Here is a 21,515-nt window from a genome sequence, read left to right on the forward strand (position 1 = left end):
ATCTATTTGGCTCTTACGACTGAATAAAAAGAGAGACAGAACAGATGGTTGTTGACACCGAATCCTCCTTCCTCCAACAGCGCTAAGAGTTGCACTACATGTGGAGGCTTATTCACATTGTTTATAGTTAAGACTCAGTAGCCCAAATTAAGCAGCCTGGATGCAACTGGACTGTGTATCTGCACGGCTAAGAGGATTAGACAGATTTACCTACCCAGCAGTCTTCAGGAGCACTGTTCACACGGACTTGGTGCATTGCAACAGGTCAGTGAGCTCTGTGTGCCACATTAGCGTTCATCATGGACTAGGACAGAGACCCACTGAGCAGAAATGGGAGCTACGAATTCCTCATAACCCCCACATGGGATCCTTTCCTCCCAAACTACAGTTGAACTTCTGGCAAAGGTCAGTGTCCAGTTCTGTCTGTACATTTTCCAACAGTATAGATTCCATCCATGTTGTTATGTGTATTTGTTTGTGTAAGTCACAGCATGGCAGCATCCAGCCACAGATGGCATGGCCTACTTTCTTTAGGAGCCTACACCTGATCCTTTGGACTCGTTAGACCACAGTTCAGTTAAACTATAGTCATCAATACACACATAATGTTGATATCATTAACATTTCATCTGAATAACTTCACCACCATGTGAACTGTAATGGATAAATCACATTGTGGTAATTCTTTCCCCAGTCAGAATACCACAATGTGAGGTGAACATGTTTCAACATGACAGCGTATATCCTGTGGACTGTGTTTACATGGACATTCAAAGGGATACTGTGCACTTGCCGGTTTCTTTGGGTGAGTATATGCTCTCTAAAATGTGTCATTTGTTTTGACATTGGGATATCTCATCAAAAACATGTTTTGATAGGTTCATGTATAATAAATATAAACCATGTTTATTTCTATTTCAGATATGCCCATATAATGCAATTAAATTCTTGCCAAGGAAACGGCAAATTACAGAGGATAAACGCCGACAGCTGAAACAGCTTGTGGGTAAGAATCTCCTCAAAGGGACACAAGCTTAAATGTGGATTGATCATTTTTGTGTTTTGGAAAAGGTTATAAAAGATGATCTTCCAGTATCCCTAAAATGAATTGTTATGCTAGAATAAAATCTAACTATCATGTCTATGAGGGTTCACTGTAGACCAACAACAAGCTGCATCTAGAAGCCAAAGGTCTATTTGCATACTGTAAACCTACTTTACATCTCCTCAGCATGTGTAGTAGATATGATGTAAGGACCTCATTTGACTTTGTTTGTCAGGTTCTGAAAGTAAAGTGATCGCAGCCATACCAGGCAGCCCTGACCGTGCAACTTCTCTTGATAAAAGACTAACCAAAACGGAGAAAGAGATACTGTCACTCAAGACCAAGGTCGCCTGTGATAAAGTATCATGTGAAAGGAGGTTTGTGGAGCTGCAAAGAGAACAGGAAGAGCTACGTAATCAGGTTTGCTTGTGAATATGTGAGTGTGTGTTTGAAGTCATACCTGTGACTTCAGTGTTCAAATCATTTACTTAAAGGTGAATTGGATAGAATGCAAAAAAACATCAACATTTTAAAGTAGAGTGAGACCTGTTCCTGCAGCTATCCCTCTCTACTTTTTGTTGCAAGGGCAATGCACGCTCAGAAAAGCCAATAGGTCGCTCTCTCTGACATTAACCGTGATTGACCAAAGTCTTCCGTCATGGCTAGATTATCTGAAGCCTGAATACAGAGCCAATATGAGGTGCAGAAGTCTAGTTTTCTCTCAGACCACTTGAATTACAACATGTTGAAAGATTATTATGGCACTTTTAGTCAACAATGTCAAAAATATTGTGCCTACCACAGCTTTAAGTAAAACTAGCAATTCCACATTATCAAAATACTCTAGATTAAAAGTCATGCATCTAAATGTTCACTTAAGAGGAAAGTACATAAAAGTACAAAGGTAGCCATTAGTAACAAAAATGTCCTAAAAAAATCAAAAGTCAAAGTATTCATACTCATATTCATTGCTACTGTTAATGTTATAGTGCCATAGTATTATATTATTGTATTCATGGATTATCATTGATGTAATAATGTGCAAGTGGTATGGTAATGTTGTATTTGGTTTTGGCAAAACTCATTTAACAACATACTATTGGTAGTTTAATATTGAACAATGGATACAATTTTATAACTGACATGTTGTAGATGAAGTTTTTTTTTATTTTTAGTATCTAGTAACTATAGCTTTAAAATAAGCGAATAGCAAAGTTCAGGTATAAATTAGCATGCAATGGAAACGTTCAGGTCAAGAAAAATGTTATGGTACTTGTACTTTTCCAGTACAAAACGTAAGTAAATGTACATTGTTACGTTCCACAACTAAACTTAAGTAATGATAAATTGTCTCCTTTTCCTTTGCTGGCCTCTCAGGTTGAAGTGTTGTTGAAAGTGGGCGGTTGTGGTGAGCAGTCAGGAGTGAACAATGGAGAAGCGTTGGAGGAGTGTTCAAGTAAATTGCAGTCATACACACTGAGTTCATTCAGCTGTTTGAAATATGCGGGCTTTAGAATTCAATCATGATGTCAAAGGCTGTTCTCTAATGAACAGGCGGTCTCTCAAGAATGATGCACCAACACAGAGAGTTTGATGCTTCTTCAAGGAGCGACATTTATGCAAGCAGTTTGTCAGGCAGCGAGTTATCCACATCATCATCAGCACTCAGTTTGAGACCTTCCTCTTCCTCATCTTCAGTCACCAGGTAAAAAAGTGGTATCGATCTTCTGATGTAACTCTCTGCCAGAAAGCAAGTAAGTTTGATTTCCCAATATTTCAAACTACACCTCATGGTTTACAGATTTAGCAAAAGTTACTCTTTTTTATTGTATTTCACTTCATAGGTTAAGTATTTTTCTATAGAAAAAATACCCATCCTATATGATGTAATATCACTGTTTCTAAAGCTGTCATTGATCTCTATCTATCTTTGTTTTACTGACTCAACCCTCTCGTCTTCCAATGTAAGGTCATGGAGGACGTCCACAGGGCCTCACCGGGCTTTTGTACCCCACTCCCCCATGGACCTGGAGCTGGGTCACCAGGTCAGGATCATGCTGCCATCTGGACGGATCAGCACAGGAACGATTCGTTTCCTAGGCCACCTGCAGGGGGAGGCAGATCTCCACCTTGGGGTAGAGCTGCAGACACCTGATCATGGATTACATGATGGCAGTCACAGGGGACTCAGCTACTTTGAATGGTAAAACTGATCCCATTTTCTTACTTTGTCTACACAAGCAACATGTAGCTTCTTAATGTATCTCAGAATGTGTAACCTGACATTCAGTGCTGCACTGGGATTTATTGGTTCCAATCAGATGTCACATTGGGGATGTACACAGTCCATTTGAATTCATTTATAAAAGATAATCTGTTATTAAACTATGGTTCCCAAAGCCTTGGTTAAATACATCAAATCACATTGCAGAATCTCTATGAATGAAAGCATCATACTGCGGTCCTTAGGTATTTCACACAGCCAAACATTGTCTCCAGACACACTTTAGCAAATTCATTGCACTTAATTGGCTGAGCTGGATATGCAAATCTCAGGATGTGGTTTGCAGACTGCAGCATTTAAGAGGTTGGGCAGGAACTCAGGATGTGAGATGACCTATTTGCCAGCAGGAAGAACAAATTTGACTCCTTGTTGGGAACAGGGCTCAAATGTAGTCATTTCTTATGAAGGCCAGTTGTTAAATACAATAAGCATGGGGACAATTTTCTCCTACAAACTAAATAAACATCTTAAAAAACATTCCTATGCGTTTTTCCTTTACTTGTACTTGAGCCAATTAAATTAAACATGGCTATCATTAATATTTTGTTATTTGTGCTTCTGTATTTTGCAGCAAGCCTGGCTATGGTGCCTTTGTACCATTCCCCAAACTACTGGTGGCCTGGGAGTGATAGAAGTACAGACTGCTGTTGTAGAGCTGACCATCTGGATGCATTAAAGGAGGGCAAACATCATGTAGAACAGAAGATACATCCATGGATTTCATAATTTATCATAATGTCATTAATCTTTCTATTAAAGTATATACTTAAAAAAACAATAAAAATATTAATTTCAACAAACAGTTACTTTATGTGTGCGGACATTAATGTTGGAGTTGCAGAAAGTAATTACTGTTATATTGCTGAGTTGGTTGGTGAACTAGTCTGTTCACAAAACAAGCAATAGTGTGTTTACTGAGAAATGCTGACTCTGGCCTAAAAACAATGACGAAAGCTCTAAAAAGCTGTTTTTCTTCGCCTTAGCTTAGTGCTTAGACATGCTCACAATGACAATAGCATGTTAATGTTTGGTAAGTATAATGCTTACCATGTTTACCGTGTTAGTTTAGCGTGTTTGCATGCTTTCATTCACAAATTAGCACTTAACCCAAAGTACAACCGAGACTAATGTTAATGTCATTAGTTTAGCAGGTATTTAAAAGTAGTCAGGGGATTGACGTGATTTCAGTTTCTTTTCTAGGGACCAAATGTGTTTATCAAAATTCAGAGAAATCCATCTTGATGGTGGTACCTGGAGGAAAAGTCAGAGGATCACCAAAGTTATAAGGATCCATTCAATGGGCACCATGAATGTCTGTACAAAATGTCATGGCAATCCATCAAATAGTTGTAGAGCCAAACTGTGTCATTCAACAATAACTCCAGAATAGCTAAACTGTGTTCAATTGCATTAACTCCACACACACACGCACACACACACACACACAGACACACACACACACACACACACACTCACACACAAACGCACCTGACCTTTCCCCCAAGACAGTGGAAAAACATAATGAGTTTCAAGCTTGCAAAATGAGATGCAAAGTACAACATTTCTTAGTTTGTAAAACTGTTGGGCTTTCCGTGATTATTCCAGGAAAACGGTTGTATAGAAAGCTCTGTGTGCGTAGGAGACGTACTTGTGAAATTTAGTGAGGGAGTTTGGTAGGAGTCTTGGGCAATAAGTTATGATGTAAGCATAAGTGAGTGCTAATACTAAGTTCCTGATAAACTTTGGAGACATATTTACAAATGCATTATCAAAGCTCAAAAAAGACTGGTATAGCAGTCACCTTACAAGTAAGACACACATCATACTTGAGGTTTTAATTATATATTTTTTCCTTGACATGCATCTATGAATGTATCTTCAGTATATAAAGTAATTTTTCTAAAATGATATAATCTGCACGAGACCCAAATTTCACATTTGTATTGCCATGTTTTAATCACACAGTGACCCTTATGTACATGTGTAGTATTACACCAACACTTTTACTGAGAATAGTTTTATGAAACTAATGCCAATTTACAAGAAAAGGGTTATGACACATGAGCGATCACTAGTGTCAAAGTCTTCTCAAATTCCTTGTTAGGTCAGGATTTATTGTGAGTACAATTTGGGAGCCTGGATCCTTGACTGGATTGACATAACACAATGCATTGGGCAGCCACAGCATATTGAAATATACTACACCTTACAGAGATTATATTGCAAGCTGGTTTGAGAACTGCAGTAAAAGTAAAAAATAGAGCTAGTAATTTACACTATGTATAGCATGATTTGTTATTGCATGAGAACTTAATTTTGGGGAAAAGATTAAAATATATCACATTTGACACAATATGCATCAACAGTCAAAACTCTAGGAACCCAGTCATAACTACTTTTGGTCTAGAGGCACTTTTCATCCAAAACACTGGATGGCAAGGTAACATTTGACTACAATGTCATACAAATGCATAAAACAGATTGTCTTAACTTTTCATACATAGAAAAGCAAACTGCACTTCTTTAAAGGCACATTACATAGAATGAAACATATTTTCAATTACATTTCACATCACTCAACCATAGACACTCTAAAAGCTTCTCAGAAGATTCCTCATTTGCTATGATAGAGCATCAACATGAGTATTGTGTTAGTTCTGACTGAAGAGGATGCAAGGGAAGAAACTCATCAGAGGAGCTATCAGAATATCCCTCCCTGAGCCTTTAGGTTGAGGATCTCTGCAGCCAGTTTCTCTGCATTCATCACATGTGGAAACATCTCCATGACTGTATCTACCTGATGAGGGTTAAAGATGGCTTGCAGATTCTTGCGGAGTTCCAACCTTTGTGGGTCAAACACAGCACAGGATGGCTGTGGTTGGCCCCAGGAGTGGTACTGATTGCCTTTGTAAGAGCAGTTATGGGACTGTGAGGAATGGACCAAAGAGGGAACACTATATGATGATGTCGGGGCTTGGGGCAGCCCCTGAAAGGGATCTGACCAGTATTTTTGCTGATGATGTGGCATTCCACTATAATGGAGATGACTGGGGAGGCTGTTTTGGTGTGGCACACCGGGCGGGAACATGTGAGGAGGGTAGGTGTCATATTTGGGTTGACCCTTGGGGTCAGGGTTTACATTATGCTGCAGGTGAGATGTTGAGTGCACTACATGGGAACAGCACCTGCAGGACTGGCCAGTGTTTTTTCTCTCTAAATGCCCTGGGGCAAGTCTGGGTCCAGGGAGGGCAACTTGCTGCTGGGGCCTGAGCCTGTGGGAGTTGTTGAGGTAATGCGGAAAGTCAGAGAACTGACTCTCATAAGAGCCAAGGCCAGAATCAAGGTACTCGTGAGAGATGTTGGCATAGTAATGACTGGGCATAGAGTGCATCCCAGGCTCTTTCTGACACTGGCCCCCGTTTAAAGGACAGGGCATGTGTTTTGGACTTTGTCGAGGATCCTTCCAGTACAACAGTGTATTTTCACAAACCTCACTGGGATATGAAGAACTTGAATGGTCTCTAATGTGCTCTATGTTAGAGTCTTGAGGATGGGCAAAGGCATTATGAGCAGGCCCAGGCTCAGACTGAAACTGTCTCGGTGATAATCTGGCATTTACCTCTTCTTTTACAGTAGAAATCTGGGCTTTCTCTCTCAATTCATCAGCCAAGGACAGGTAGGACTGGTTTGACCGCTCAGGATGGTAGAACTTACATTTGAGGCCGTAAGTGCACTTTTTGTCTGAGGATACAAAAAGGGTGACACACACACACACACACACACACACACACACACACACACACACACACAATGTATAAGTCATCTCCTTTGGGAACCAGCTTAGTTCCTTGTCCAAAAACTCTAAAGGAATGGAACTCTGTGTTTATCATATCTTACCATATGGACAGAGCTGTCTCTTTTGCTCTGTAGGCAGAGGTTTTTTCCGAAGGAAGTTGTCAAGACAGGGGCCATGGCGACCCAGAGGGTCATCTGGAGGCATGAACCTAGACAAAAACAAACAAAAATAACTAATTTCTTTATTCACTTGTGACAAATCCGCTGGGTGCTGAATAGTTATGTTTAACTGATTACGCCCTTAAGAGAAAATATTCCCTCTGGAATAAACTTAAACATCATTAAAATGTCAAACCTCACACGCTCAGTTAGAAAAACAAGCTAATTGCTTACTTGTCATTTACAAAGGAGAACATGAGGAGCCTCTCCTCAATGCATTTCTTCCACTCAGGTCTTTCTGCTTGGAGGTCACGGTAGGTGTCATTGGATACAATCACTCCATCCGACTCATACGCCAACTTGACGATAAAGCGGTCATCATAGCAAACCACTCGCTTACCACCAACACGGCGCGATGGAGTGAAGACCACTATTTTCCGTTTTTCAAGCTCTATCAAGATGTGTTGATCTAAAAGTGCAAACAACCATGAGTCAGATGGCTGTGGAGAGAGGTACGCCCATTACAGGTTTGGTTGAATGCTGTTTATAATAAGAATAGCTTTTTTATGTAACACACATTTGTCATGATCTTCAGCCGCATATCGAGAACACAAAACACCACTAAGAACCACCAATCATATAGAAAACAAAAGACATCACCTGTACAAACATCATAACAATCTAATATGTACATTAAATCATGTTACTCTCCTTGCAAAATGACTGAATGAAAACATAATACACACACTGTAGGTGCTTATTACACAAGAGGCCAGTTTACATAAAAGTTAGACTGAGCTACAGCCTTAAAGACCAAAACCACAAACACTTAAAAGCACTTTTTTAACTAAGTGACTGTCTTCACGTAACGGCTTGCTGTAGATGACTGTCAACAGTTAACTATGCAAGTAGGCTCGGTGTGGAGGGAAAACACAGCTGTACTTCCTGATGGGTTTTTTCCAGGAATGACTGTGAGCTGACTTTTACTTCCTTGTTCGCGGATTAAAAATATAACCTTTGTGTTGCTTCACCCAGGGTGCACAGTTACTAATGAATCATGCAAGGTGCTGCAAGGTGATGATGCATCAGTTTTAAAAGGACGGTCAACCCTTTGTTGCTGTTGAAGATACCATACATTAGATAAGCATGCATATCTTTAAATCATGTCGCATTTAGACTAAATAAAAGGCAGCTTCTCCACTCAAAGAGATTGAGTTATGTAGATATGATAGTACTGTAATCTGGATTGTTCAGGTACACCCAGAGACGTTAGTGATTCAGCTGTCTGAAATGTATAGCTCTGGTTGTTGTGTGAGCTTCATATGGAAGCATAACTTGGTAGCCAACTGGGTAAATCTCTGTTACGCAATCTTAACTGTATTGCCCCATGGCTTTGGCATGAGTACAGTAGTTCCGCCTCAGACCGCATTGTAATAGTAGATCATAGCTACTGTGGGACTGAATCACAGATACAGCAATATATATAAGTAGTAGTCATACTCATATTTCTTGAAAAAACAGAAGCTCTTTAAAAGAAAATATGTCTTCAGGGAAAAAGCAAAATAACCACTGATTCCTGGCTAGTTAAACAAAGTAGACCACCTCTAAAGTTTGCTTAACAATTAGTTTTATCTTGTCTGTTTATTTATTTTTAAAGTGTGAAGCAACAATAAAGTTACACCAGGTTTATGCGTTGGACTATTTCTTGGGTGGGATCAGTTGGCCGGGAATCAATGGGAGTGACTTGCATGCCTATGAACATATTTTGTCTGCAATAACTTTATTTTACATAAGAAGAACCACACATTATCATTTAATTTAGTGTATGCATACTGGCTTCCAGTCTAGCCCCCCAATTTTGGTATTTTCCGCTTTTATAAAGTGTTGTTGGCTAGAAAGTTGGGAGACAATGATTCTTTATTTTTTACTGTCTCCAAGGGGTGTTCAGGGCCTGTAAGAACAAACCTCTATCACATCTAACACATTTTAAAAGTGAACCATTGCTACTGAGTAAATCAATAGCCCTAAGTGGACCTCCCATCAATGGGGTCATTGTCGGCTGAGCTGTATTGCACATTAGTTACTTTCTTGATAAAAGCATATTGAAAGATTGCAAAAGCCAAAGAAACTTTTTCATACTACTTGATCGCTTAGTCATGAGTGAACAAAATGAACTGGGTCCGTCCCCCCTGTTAAAAATTAAGTTCAGTGCTGTGGCTATTAACTGAAAAAAAGGTAAGCTAGTTAGTCTGCTTGACACTACTAACACACTATTTGCACTCGTGTGCTAGATGAGCACCATCTGTCTGCTTGGTTGAGCATTTCTTGTATCCTCACCTGTTATTGGGGTTTCAGGTCTGGGCTGCTCTTTGCGCCAAGCGGGTACAAACACAGTAATGGCCTTATGACCTCTGTCCAAGAAGAAATTCACTGCAAGCTGGATGCCTTGACATGAGAACACGTCCTTGTTGCCATGACTGTAAGAAACATAGAAGAAAAGATTAGTACAACAATTTGACTGTAAATAACATAAAGGGGTGAGGTCAAAATTCCGTTGATCTGTTTAAACACCACACGCCTTTGAATATTCTCTCGGAATATTACTCACTGTGAACTTCCTGTATTTCACTCAATGTCTATATGAAAGGTTGAGGTTGTAAGGCGTGTGCCTAAAATTTGCATATTGCAGCAGTGGCCTTCACAAAAACATGCACAGGCAGGGTGGGGAACGCCCCCCTTTTTAAAATGACATGACGATGGATGTTTCAGGACCAGAGCTAAATGACAACAAGACAATGATTGATGGCAGTTTGACAAGTTAAATTACAGGCGTCTAACACTCCTAAGGAAACAACACCTTTCTTGGTTATGTCCCTTTTTCTGTACTGTCTGCAGTTCAAAGTAGCAAAAAATAGCTGTAAAAACTGTGAATTATAAATTAAGTTAAGGATCTATGATCCCATAAAATAGAGAAAAAAGCTTATCAAGATTACCTCATGGAAACATTGCTGCCGTCAATAACAATAGGCCTCAATTCTGTGTTTGTTTTCTTCTGATCCCCGAGTTGTGGTATGATTCTGCAGGGTCCAAGAGTCCAACTGGGAGGCAGCAGAGAGTCCTTTTGGCCTGTGCTCCTCTCAACACTGTCAGAATTGGACACGTAGGGTGCAGTGACAGTCCTGCTGCGAACCAGCTCTCCCAGCACAGAGTTTGTGTCTGTGCTTAGGCCCAGCTTCCTCAGAGTAGCCTTCACCTCTGCTGAGGAGTAACCCAGTTTCCTGAAGGAGTCTACTCTGAACTGGAGCTCCTCGCTGTCTGGTTCGAGCAAGTCCAACGCTGAGCTTTGGCTGGGAAGTGCCTGATCCATCATGGAGCATCTGGGCCTCTTTTCAGCAGCATAGAAGACACATTACACAGCCTCAGGGTGATATTCATACACTGACTGAGGAAAAAAACGTACATTTAATTAGGAATACAGGTTTATTTGACATAATTTATCCTTTTCGTATTTTATTTTTCTCTAAGTACATATAACCTCTTCCTCGGGACCCCACATATCTGAAATTGGTTCAGTGAGTTAACTATTCTACAATATTAACTCATAACATTTATATAGCGTTTTATCATAGACACTCAAAGCACTTCAGGGGGGAGGACTACTCTCTAACACCTCCAATGTGTAGCACCCACCTGGGGGATGCAAAGCAGCCTTACGATGCCAGATGCTCACCACACATTACCTTCTTGCTGTGAGGCCACAGTGCTAACCATTGGGCCACCATGCTGCACATAATACAATAACCCAAGATGACATATGACTAAACCATCAAATCAAAATACTCTAGATTCCGTTTGTGTAATTCATGCACATTTCCCAAAAATTCAGCCTGGCATGTTTGTTATCTGTGTAAACTCAGATATCTCTAAACAGTCAGATGTTTTTTATGCAACATTGCCACTCACTCTGGCTCAAATGTGAAATCTTTTTTAACTTGTCTTAAACTTTATTGATGGTAAATTTGATATTTTGGTGTTTGGACCTTTGGGTGAACAAAAAACATGTAATGCTGTCACCTTGGGTTCTACTGTGATAACCCTAACCCTAACCCATTTTGTTTGTGTACAAACCCAAACTAATCGAATAATTAAGAAAACAACAGTCAGATTTACAATCATGAAAACGCTTGTTAGTCAACACTTTAACTGCCTTCATTTTAAAGTTACTTTCATAAACCAAAGGCCTAATTACCAATACTTTCCTTTCCATCTTAATATACTATTAACAGTATTGCCATTAGGCTTTGTTGATTTTATTATGTTATATTATCATTTGGTGTATCAGACGAAGCTACAAATTCTAAAAGGTTGTACTTGTTACAGCCTACCACACAGCATGCAGGTAGCCTACAATAAGTCTGTAGTCCTTATTTACAGTAGCATACAGTAAAGTCTACTCAGCTTTACTCTCAGCCTGCGTTGAATAAAGACAGCTGAACATAACAAGAAGAAACAATGCGCCACTGTCATTTTACATAGTAAACCTAGCTTATATTATAAATGACTAAACGTCCCCCTACGCTAGAAGACACACCGAATGTGATACTACACCTTACTCAGGTGACAAGTGTTCAACGAGACATTCCCCATGTTAACCGTTTGGCAGGTTATGGCTCTTTTAACAAATCTCACCACAGAGGCGAATCAATTTACCTCCACTGGTCGTCTCTCTCTGCTCGTGTCGCGTTTGTTAGCAGTACCTTACAACTCCCGTAAATGTTGTGGAGTAACTTTGACAAGGTACTGACTTAGCACCTCCCTCTTAGAAAATGATTTCTTCCCTTTTCCTCCTTCTCACGGAGGCATGCTGAGCCTTGAAAGATTTGCATAAATCAGAGATAAGATAAGGGTTTCGTTTCCAGTGTGTGTGTGTGTGTGTGTGTGTGTGTGTGTGTGTGTGTGTCTGTGTGTGTGTGTGTGTGTCTGACAACATGTAGATGATCCAATGAGAAGATTCATTGGATTGGATGTTTAGTTTCCCCCCAAACTAAACATTGATTAGTTATAAAATTGAGAGTGTTTTTTTTAAATAAAGCTTAAAGCTTGATACTGGAACAATGCCTCTGTCATTTATTTTGAAGTAATCTTACATACCTCAGGTTATTTGTGTGTGAACATCAGTGCATCTCCTTTTTGCACCTCTACATCATTAGAAAAGCAGTCACATCAATGGCGAGACGCCCCCTTGTGGTTTCAAGATAAACATATCCCCACTTTTTAATGTAGTCCGATTTGTTTGAAGTGTAAAAGTTAAATCAAAGATACAAACAAATACCTTAAAATCTAAAAAAATATATAACACTATTAAATTATAGTTAACATATTTCATTTCAGTATTATAACATGCTATTTATTACTCCACCTTTAAAATATTAGGTGAAAAGGGTTGATTTTGCTATTCTAATTATTAGCCTACTTTTACACATACATCTATGGCAGTGGAGTCTGCTGGACCACAAAAAAGAGGGAATGAAGCAAATTTCAACAACAAACAATGGTTAAAAGCAACACACTACCTCACAAACTCCAAAATCGTACAGTACATGCTGAAATCATATTAATTTTTTCAGTAAGGGGAATCCTCCTCCTTTTTACCTTGTTTGTTATATTGTATTATTGTACTAATAACTGCACACTTTGCAAGAGCTCATGTCTATAATTTCCCCACTAGATGTCACCCTTGCTTCATGTTCTTCCACTGCAAAACTCTCACCGGACTGATTATGGAAGATGTTGGTCTGCAGATGGCTGTGGCTTTAGTAGGCTCGTGGTTAAGCTGTGAAGTTCTGTCAAGTGTGTGTGTGTGTGTGTGTGTGTGTGTGTGTGTGTGTGTGTGTGTGTGTGTGTGCGTTTGTAAACAACCCTTTTTGTACAGGGTTAATGGCACGGTCGAGTTGAGATCACACTGCGTGCAGCTGGTTAATGGCATATACAGAGTTGAGTTCCGGAGGGTGGAGAAAGTAATCAGGCCCTGTTGCCAGGCGGTTACCTCCTCTGAGGGCCCACACCACTGGTCCCAGGTGTCTGTAAGGCCTGATATTACTGCAGGGCAATGAGCTGAAGCCAGCGACGATGAGTTGGGGTTAACACACGCACGCACGCACGCACGCACGCACGCACGCACACACACACACACACACACACACACACACACACACACACACACACACACACACACACACACACACACACACACACACACACACAGAGTTCAGACTAAAGGAGAGCACACACACACATAAATTCACACCTTTGTACAACTGAGTTATTCATGACTTTATATGTAGGAGAGTTTCCAAGTGACAAAATATCTGTTGTATCACACTTGGCATGAATGACAGTTATTTAGTATTTTATTGAATTCAATCTCTAAATGCTCAATTTAGCTTACACTGGGCTGTGATTTAGAGGATTGTTTTGCAATGTATGGCTAGATTATACTGGAAGGCATCATTGGCACCCAGAGAGCTATTGTTCAGTAATGCAGATCTTGAACTTTGCTCAGATATGAAGTGCCTGAGATTGGATGAGATTAGTTCAGATTGGGTATTGTGAACATCAAACGCTTATTTCCTGAACATCTTGGAGGGAGGCATTGCCCTGCTTGAAGGCATTTCTTTTTCCTCCAGGCAGGTGTAGTTTGGCAAGGCTTGTTAAACCTGAGACAGTTGATCAAACATTCAGCCAGGCTCATTGTGCTGCGAGCTGAGAGCTTTTGGATGTAGCTGGTATAGTACAGTGCTGATAAAAAAACGCTTTATAGTTCCTCAGTGCTGGCCTCCCTTTGTTATTCCTTTCGTTGCCCGGGTCAGCCTTCTGTCAGAAATTTAATTTTTGTATGATTTCTTTAAAAAGAACCAAAGTAAAGAAAAGGCAGCCTATAACTGGAGTAATCCATCTTGCGCCAATGGTGTCAGAGTGATTCACGATTTCCAATTTAGCCATGGTTTGAATCTAAAGTAAATCAGGCAGGACGGCTACACCCTTTGTGCAGCCAGACGACAAACTGTCAGTGACAAGAGCTTTCAAATGAACATATCCCCCACATTCATCTTGTTCATTTATTACTTTAGACACCCCACTGCTTGTCCTACATAGATCAGCAAGCAAAGACCTCCTGGCATTGTGTGTGAGGGTAGAGAAGGTACGGCATTCAAGCTGGCTAGGTAGCTATAGCTTTGATATAATGGAATGGACAGGGCCCAGGGTTTAAGAGTGTGTTTAATTACATCTGCTATGATTTGTGACAACTGAATTCACTGAGCAGAATGTTATTGCAATTTAGTGACGACTCTAGCCTGCTACATCTACTCACCAAGATATATACTAGAGGCTTTTCTATTTATCTAGACATCAAATAAATTAAAATGTGTTTGTTTGTCAAACATGAATTTGTTTGGTTTCTCTTAATTTTAGCGGTGTGTCAACATTCTTACTGGCAAGCAATCAACTAACAAACTTTCTTGTCTCTTTAAAATATATTTTTTATGCTACTGTAGGCTATATATGCTCACTTCTTAACACCAAACACCGGGGACCTAACTAGGTACGCTAAATTAAGAAAATGTGATTTAAGCTGTTATAATCAATATTACCATTATTACAATGGATAAAAAAACTATGTGTAATGTGAAAGGGGTAATGTCTTTTCACACATTGTTTTGGTTTTATGGTCTGAGACTTTACTGTTTTGGATCACATACTACACTATAATAGATGAAAGCTATAGAGTCAGATTTTCTTTCAGGTGTTGGTGGAGACCACATTCATCAAGTGGACGGAAACACAACTAAAAATGAACGCTAATGTTACTCCTGTTGGCTGGATGTGTGAATAAGCAACTGTTTGCTAAAATCTTAGCACCAACAACTTGATATGGTAATAATCTGTCAATATTGTGTTTACAGCTTGTTTCCATGAAGCGGCCCAAAAGAATCAGTTTAAGTTGTCCGTGGGTACATGCCAATTCCCTTAACTGCATCCATTTCCCCCTCTTGCATCTTTTCATGATCAAGAAGAGAAAGATTGTTCTGATAAATTTAGACAGTTATGGGTCTCCAATCTACACACAAAACCCGGATCCATAAAGAATCATAAAACACAATATCTATCTAACCTATTGCGGTTGAGTTGTATTTGTCTGTACACTTCGATATGAAACTGCAGTGCATGTTGTGGTTGTGTGTCGAAGGTGGGTCTCATGTATCCTCGCTCCTCAGAGCAGAAACAAGAACGCTGGATTGGCCTTCATGATAGCCAACCAGAACCAATTTCATTGGCAAATATCATTAGGCAAGGGAATCCAAAAAAGTGAATTGGCATGTACCCAATGTGTATTGTTATATTTTCTGTTAAACAATTTGAACTTTAACAAGATCATCTGTCTTTTTCTAATTTTCTTTTTGGGTAGCTGCACCTTTAACTATCCAACAACTGTGTAAACAGTTGCTTCTAAGCTTGCAATGAATCATTTAAGGATCATTGCGGATAGGTGCACTTGATCCCAATGCAGCTCTAGTCCTTGCAGGTGTAACCTCACTATGAACCAAACAACAACAATGTTCTGATTAATTGTTCCTGTCAGTTTAGGTCATTTAGGTCTACCTGTTATTCTGCATATTACTCATATCTGCCCCAAAAAAGGTGCACACTCACAGCAATGCAGGAGGACATACAGCTACAGAGAAGTGCGTACATGGTCGGACACAAACCAACAGACAGGGTCACTAACACAAAGACACAAATAAAACCTCACCCAAAGCCCGGGCCTCATGTGTGAAAGCAATTCATGCTTAGGCAGTCAGGCAACGCTCCAAGGTATTCATTACTATTGATGTCAGAATCCACAACAAGAAGTGATGGCTGAACCTCCTGCAGTCTGTACTGTTTAAAGCCAAGCTCCTCTCCCCCAGCTGTTGTACTCTGTCTTCACTTAGAAATGAGACTGTGATGATTAATGCACTTTCTGCTGAGATCTCAAGGAAAAAACCTGGAGATTCTGCTGAAGTGTTTCGCTCATATTGTGGTGATTCAGTCACACAATATCAACACTGTGGAGCAACGCTGAAAAATAACAAAATAGAAAATCATGACCGTCTCGCGTCTCTGTGCTGCTCAAGATAGATTAAGCTGATGCCTGTTTGTCGGAGTATGGCTGTTTTTCACTTTCAGCTACCAATTCAACATTCTGAACCTGTAACAGCTTTTATTAATCAAGACAGTTATGGCCTGCAGAAGCTAAGTATGAATATGACACTGTATTTTGGTTATTGGTTTATCATGGTGGTGGATAATGTTTTATGGCAACAACAATTATGGTGTTTGTAGGCATGTTGATAAAAAAGATATTTCCATTCTACTGAGAAAAAAAGCTGACATGGTTCTACGGTGTGACAGCTGCTCTCTTTTTTTTCAGTCAGTAGCTGAACACTTTGATGTCTGTTCCCCTCAGGACTCCTGTTCTTTGCTGACGGTGCCCTGTGTTGGTGTTTAACCTATATACTGATAACACAAACTTGATTTGGCCTGCTGGTGCGGCTGAAAGCTGGAGATACTACTCATCTTGGTGAGCGCAGCTGTTTAGCGATTCCCTCACGCTCTCCAATGCTTTTCTCATGAAGACCTGCAGGGTTGTTAGCTTTGTTGTTAATTAAATAACGCTTTAATAGATTCTGATAGCTTCTAATTCCTTTTGCTCTCTTGATATACGGTAAGATACATATTCATTTCTGGATTTTGCTTTATTCTCTAGGAAAGTATTACAAAAGTACTTTGCACTTCCATAAAGTTTGAAAACTTTCAAACAACATAATAAAAAACAAATACATGGTCAAAATTAAAAGGGGAGAGGCAGAGATATCTTGACTTTTAGTTTCTAGTATGTTTCAAAAATACTGGATTGTACATTTCCCATAATGCAACCAAGCATAATTTCATTTGACCCACCTTGCCTTGTAAATGCCCAAATCTTCCAAATTCAACAAAACACCGTACACAACTGTATTTTTCTTTAAACATAGAATGTGTAATGTTTGTAATTGTAATTGTAAATTCTGAGCTTGATGAAGTAGTTGTGACGTGGGCAACGTGTCCAAAACTTGTACGTCTTCTGGTAGCTGTGACAAAAGAAATCTCAGTCATTGTCGAAGTGTCCTTGGGCAAGACACTGAACCCTGAGTTGCCCCCGGTGCTGCGCATCGGAGTGTGAATGTGTGTGAATGTTTATCTGATGAGCAGGTGGCACCTTGTACGGCAGCCCCGGCCACAGTGTATGAATGTGTGTGAATGGTGAATGTTTCCTGTAGATGTAAAAGCGCTTTGAGCAGTTGTTAAGACTGGAAAAGCGCTATATAAATACAGCACATTTACATTTACATTTACATCATTCCCAGTCAGCAGAGACGGAGAGCGTAGATATATATATATATATGTATATAGGTTAGGAGATAACATGGACACAGTCTAATTACCGCTAACTGACATGCTAGTTAACATTAGTAATTAAACTTAAACAGCTAATGGAAGTCCAAACTGTCCGCGTGCTTCTCCGGACAATTCAGTGTTTTGGTCGACTATGCGACCGTAAGTTGCGTGGTTATGACAAAACACATTTTTACAAAAGGTCTGCTACAGAGCAATAATGTGAGGTACAAGGTCATGTGGCCTTTTATACATTGCTGTGTTTCTTTAGAAATAAGAACTGGACAAATAGAGTCTTGAAACGCTTCAGATGTAAAGGGTATTCACTGTCAAAGTGGCGCCAAAACGAATATCAGTCATTGGGATGCTAACTGCAGGTGATGGCTTCGTAGCATTAAAATGGCGCCATGAGAGCTACGCTTAGAGAGGAGAAGCTTACCCCCTTTGGGTAGACGCTCCATAGTTTTGCACCATCTTGAAATATGTTGGCTGGTAAGGGACATACAGGACATACTGCTCCGCCTTTCACGTTTTTGCTGTCACAAGATAAACTCACAGGTGCTGCTAATGCTGCTAATGGGGATCCTAGCTTCCCGGCACCGGCCACATTGAAGAAGGAAACATGGAGGACTACACGTAATGTTAATAAATTCTGTGGCGTAGTGGGACAAAACAAAATCTACTGGGAAATTCCGTATTCTGGGAAGAGATGAATGTTTGGAAATAAGAGGCTGCTGCAGGTTAGTGTGACCAGCAGTGGCCGGAGCGGGCGATCAGACCGGCCGGAGCAGCCTTGAAACACTACTGGCCCAGCGGGAAAATTCCTGACTCTCCCAATGCCACTCCGCCTCATGCCCATATTCAAAATCCAAGTTTCAGGAACAGGAGTCTTCTTCTTTGCCCAGGAAAAGAAAAACGATATTAAAAAAATAAAAGACGGCCTTTGAAGCGTGAATGCTACCGTAGCTGTAATACGTAATTTGAACTGTTTGGTGCGGGTGAGTAAATTGCAATATGCCATCTTAACGCTAGATGGGAGAAATTCCTACACATTGGACCTTGAACTCAGCGCTAACAAAACCATTTGCATTAGCTGCTCTTTAGTGGCCTAAAAGGTGCACATATAGCTAGGGACAAAAGCTGGAGTTCTTCAAGTTTGGATTTATTTTGAGGTGAAAACTGTAAAGCACTAAAACTAACATCTGCCCCAAATCATAAATGGGTGGCAATTGAAGACTTAACCAAGAATGGAGAAAAACAAAAAACAACAGACACTTCCATAAAGAGCACCCGGCTTCACTGACTGTGGTTTGAGCATGGCAATTATGTTATACTTAAGCTCTGGCAAGGTCACAGTCACCAGATCTCAATCCAGCTATCACCTATGGGAGATTTTGGGAGCCCCATGCTATACAGCACTCTCCGCCATCATCATTACAGCATCAAATGAGGGAATATCTGTTGTTCCATGCCTCCAGGAGAGTTCTGCATGACTAAGAAAGATGAATATGAATAAATGCTTGAATTACGTTCACAGAGTTTATACTAATTTACTCCTTCTCTGACCCATTCAGCACGCTCCTTCTTCCACTCATAGTTATAAAATCCCCCCTTAGTGGTAAAAGGCTCAAGTGTGCTTAAGAGGTGTTGGAAAAAGAAGTAACAGCCATCAATTTCAACTAGAGGCTGATTTTTCTTTTTCTTTCTTTCTTTCACCAGTTCATACCCGCAGGGTCATGGTGGGGTGTTGACAGTCTTGTGCTCCACTCTGTATGTGTGGGCATTAGTTTGCTGTCAGTAGCACTACCATGGGGTGACTGTTGCCATTAGCTGTTAGATTTCTGATTCACACCCAGTGGGAGTGGGCTCTCAGAAGCCAAACTGCCAATTGGTTGGGATAGTGTACAGTAGGCCTTGTGCCCCTTTTCTGTCGTTTATGACTGAACTGAATCTTCATCTACTGTATGTTTTCGTTCTGGCCTTTGTATCTTTGACCATTGGCAAACAAAACTAGGAATGCAACTTGATTGCAAGATTGATCAATCTTTCTGGATATTTTCTTTCTTAATCGATAGTCATTTGGTCTAAAAAAAAGTCAGAAAATGTACTACACTACTTACAGCCCAGGGTGACATCATCACCAATGATATTCAATTTACAATTGTATACAACAAAGAAAAGCTGAAACTGGCACATATTTGGAACTTTTTCTTGTCAAAATACTTGATAGTTGGTCAACTAATCAATTACTTGACTATTTGTTTTAGCTATTAGGTAATCCTACCTTGTCAGTCTTTAAGTTTTTATTTTTTTCAATTTATATAATTTTAAAAGTTTATTTTTATTTTCTGCTTAAGGTTGCTTTTCTTTTCTTGTGTAATTTCAGCATTTTTTAAACTTTCCAACACATACAGGACATTATGCAATATGAGACAGAATCATAGAGAAAAAAAGGCATCAAAACCAGCAGTTTGCATACATGAAGAAATAAGACCAAACGTCATAGAACTTTCCTTGGTAGCATTAGTCCTTGCAATCAAAGATTCAGAGTAGACAAGTAAACAAAATCAGACTTTGACTGACTCTTTCAATGATAAAGAACACCGTGTGGTACCATTTCTTGTTTTCATTTTGATTCTTGTTACTGCTGCCACATTTCTCTTTATGATTTCCCTTTTGCTTCTGCAATTATAAAAATGCGTAAAGGACAGGTTGACATTGAGCAGGGCAAAGGGGGATATGAGCCAGTCTTCCTGGATGGATGGAAGAATAGATAGATAGATAGATAGATAGATAGATAGATGGATAGATAGATAATTAGCATGATATGTTACATTTGATCATGAAGAATATGAAGAATCTTCAAGTTGTACTGTTAAATGAGGGAGTGTCATCCCTCTTGTCATGATTAATGAAGTTCTTTGTAAATCACAACTGACTGGTTAATAGCTCCAATAGGAACAAATCCAAAAGATTGATACAGTATCCCGCGGACCACTATCATGCTCTTTACGGTGTGTGCTTTGGGGACCATACTGTGTGATTTTGATGGGCTCTAAATCATTTACATCTTCCGCTGAGGAAAAGGCTTAAATCACTAAGAGAGAATGATGCTTTTTGTTTTTCTTCTCTGCTGGGTTATTTTCCAACAGTTTAAAGAGCTTTTAACCCCACACTAGGCTTTGTTTTCCTCTCCTCAGTGATGTGTAAAAATGTAATTCTTCCTTATCATGACCCAACCATGCAGCCATTCATCCAGCGGCTGCCAGTTTTTATTTGCTCGGCTTCAGTTCGCTTGTCAGCCTCGTTCCATGAATACCTGAAACGGAATTTTGAGTGCTTAAACACAGGTAGTAATTCAAAGTTGTTTTTTTTCTCTAATGAAAATTATTACCATACAATGCTGTTCACATTAGGATGTTTTCAGCTCCGGGGCTTAATAGGGTGATCATTTCTTGTCATTTCATTGCCAAGAACTTTAATAGAATTTCTGGATAATTGCAAAAATGCTAATGGAAATCAGAGCTTTTGGAATGTAAAATGGCAGAAAACAAATAGCACAAAGGCAGATGAATCACCAATATTAATAGTATTACTATCAACGAGAATATAAAGAGAATGCACATTAGTGTGTTTCTACGCAACAAGCATTTATGACTCAGAGAGAGAGAGAGAGAGAAAGAGAGAGAGAGAGAGAGAGAGAAAGCCACACGAGCATCAAGATATTAGTCAGAAAACAAATGAAAAAATGAAGTG

At 39.7% G+C, this 21,515-nt stretch overlaps 2 protein-coding genes across 3 annotated transcripts; one reads left to right on the top strand and one right to left on the bottom strand.

Annotated features, from left to right (window-relative positions):
* The first annotated feature begins 203 nt into the window (after positions 1-203).
* LOC117946473 (CAP-Gly domain-containing linker protein 1) lies at positions 204-4,144 on the top strand. Of its 2 annotated transcripts, none has more exons than XM_034874650.1 (8): positions 204-405; positions 695-805; positions 922-1,006; positions 1,281-1,465; positions 2,423-2,501; positions 2,600-2,750; positions 3,009-3,248; positions 3,901-4,144. In XM_034874650.1, the coding sequence occupies exons 2-8, from the start codon at positions 731-733 to the stop codon at positions 3,956-3,958; spliced, it is 873 nt and encodes a 290-aa protein (XP_034730541.1). In that variant the 5' UTR covers positions 204-405; positions 695-730; the 3' UTR covers positions 3,959-4,144. The 2 variants fall into 2 exon arrangements, with proteins under 2 accessions (XP_034730541.1, XP_034730542.1); XM_034874651.1 differs by having other exon boundaries at positions 220-405; positions 699-805.
* Positions 4,145-5,145: 1,001 nt separating this feature from the next.
* On the bottom strand, positions 5,146-12,203 carry LOC117946474 (endoribonuclease ZC3H12A). The gene is made up of 6 exons (XM_034874652.1): positions 11,994-12,203; positions 10,277-10,725; positions 9,621-9,760; positions 7,518-7,752; positions 7,227-7,333; positions 5,146-7,070 (listed from the first exon to the last, which is right to left on the bottom strand). The coding sequence occupies exons 2-6, from the start codon at positions 10,651-10,653 to the stop codon at positions 6,031-6,033; spliced, it is 1,899 nt and encodes a 632-aa protein (XP_034730543.1). The 5' UTR covers positions 10,654-10,725; positions 11,994-12,203; the 3' UTR covers positions 5,146-6,030.
* Positions 12,204-21,515: the final 9,312 nt, after the last annotated feature.

This window comes from Etheostoma cragini, chromosome 6, assembly GCF_013103735.1.
Source record: "Etheostoma cragini isolate CJK2018 chromosome 6, CSU_Ecrag_1.0, whole genome shotgun sequence".
In the NCBI taxonomy this organism is placed as follows: Eukaryota; Metazoa; Chordata; class Actinopteri; order Perciformes; family Percidae; genus Etheostoma; species Etheostoma cragini.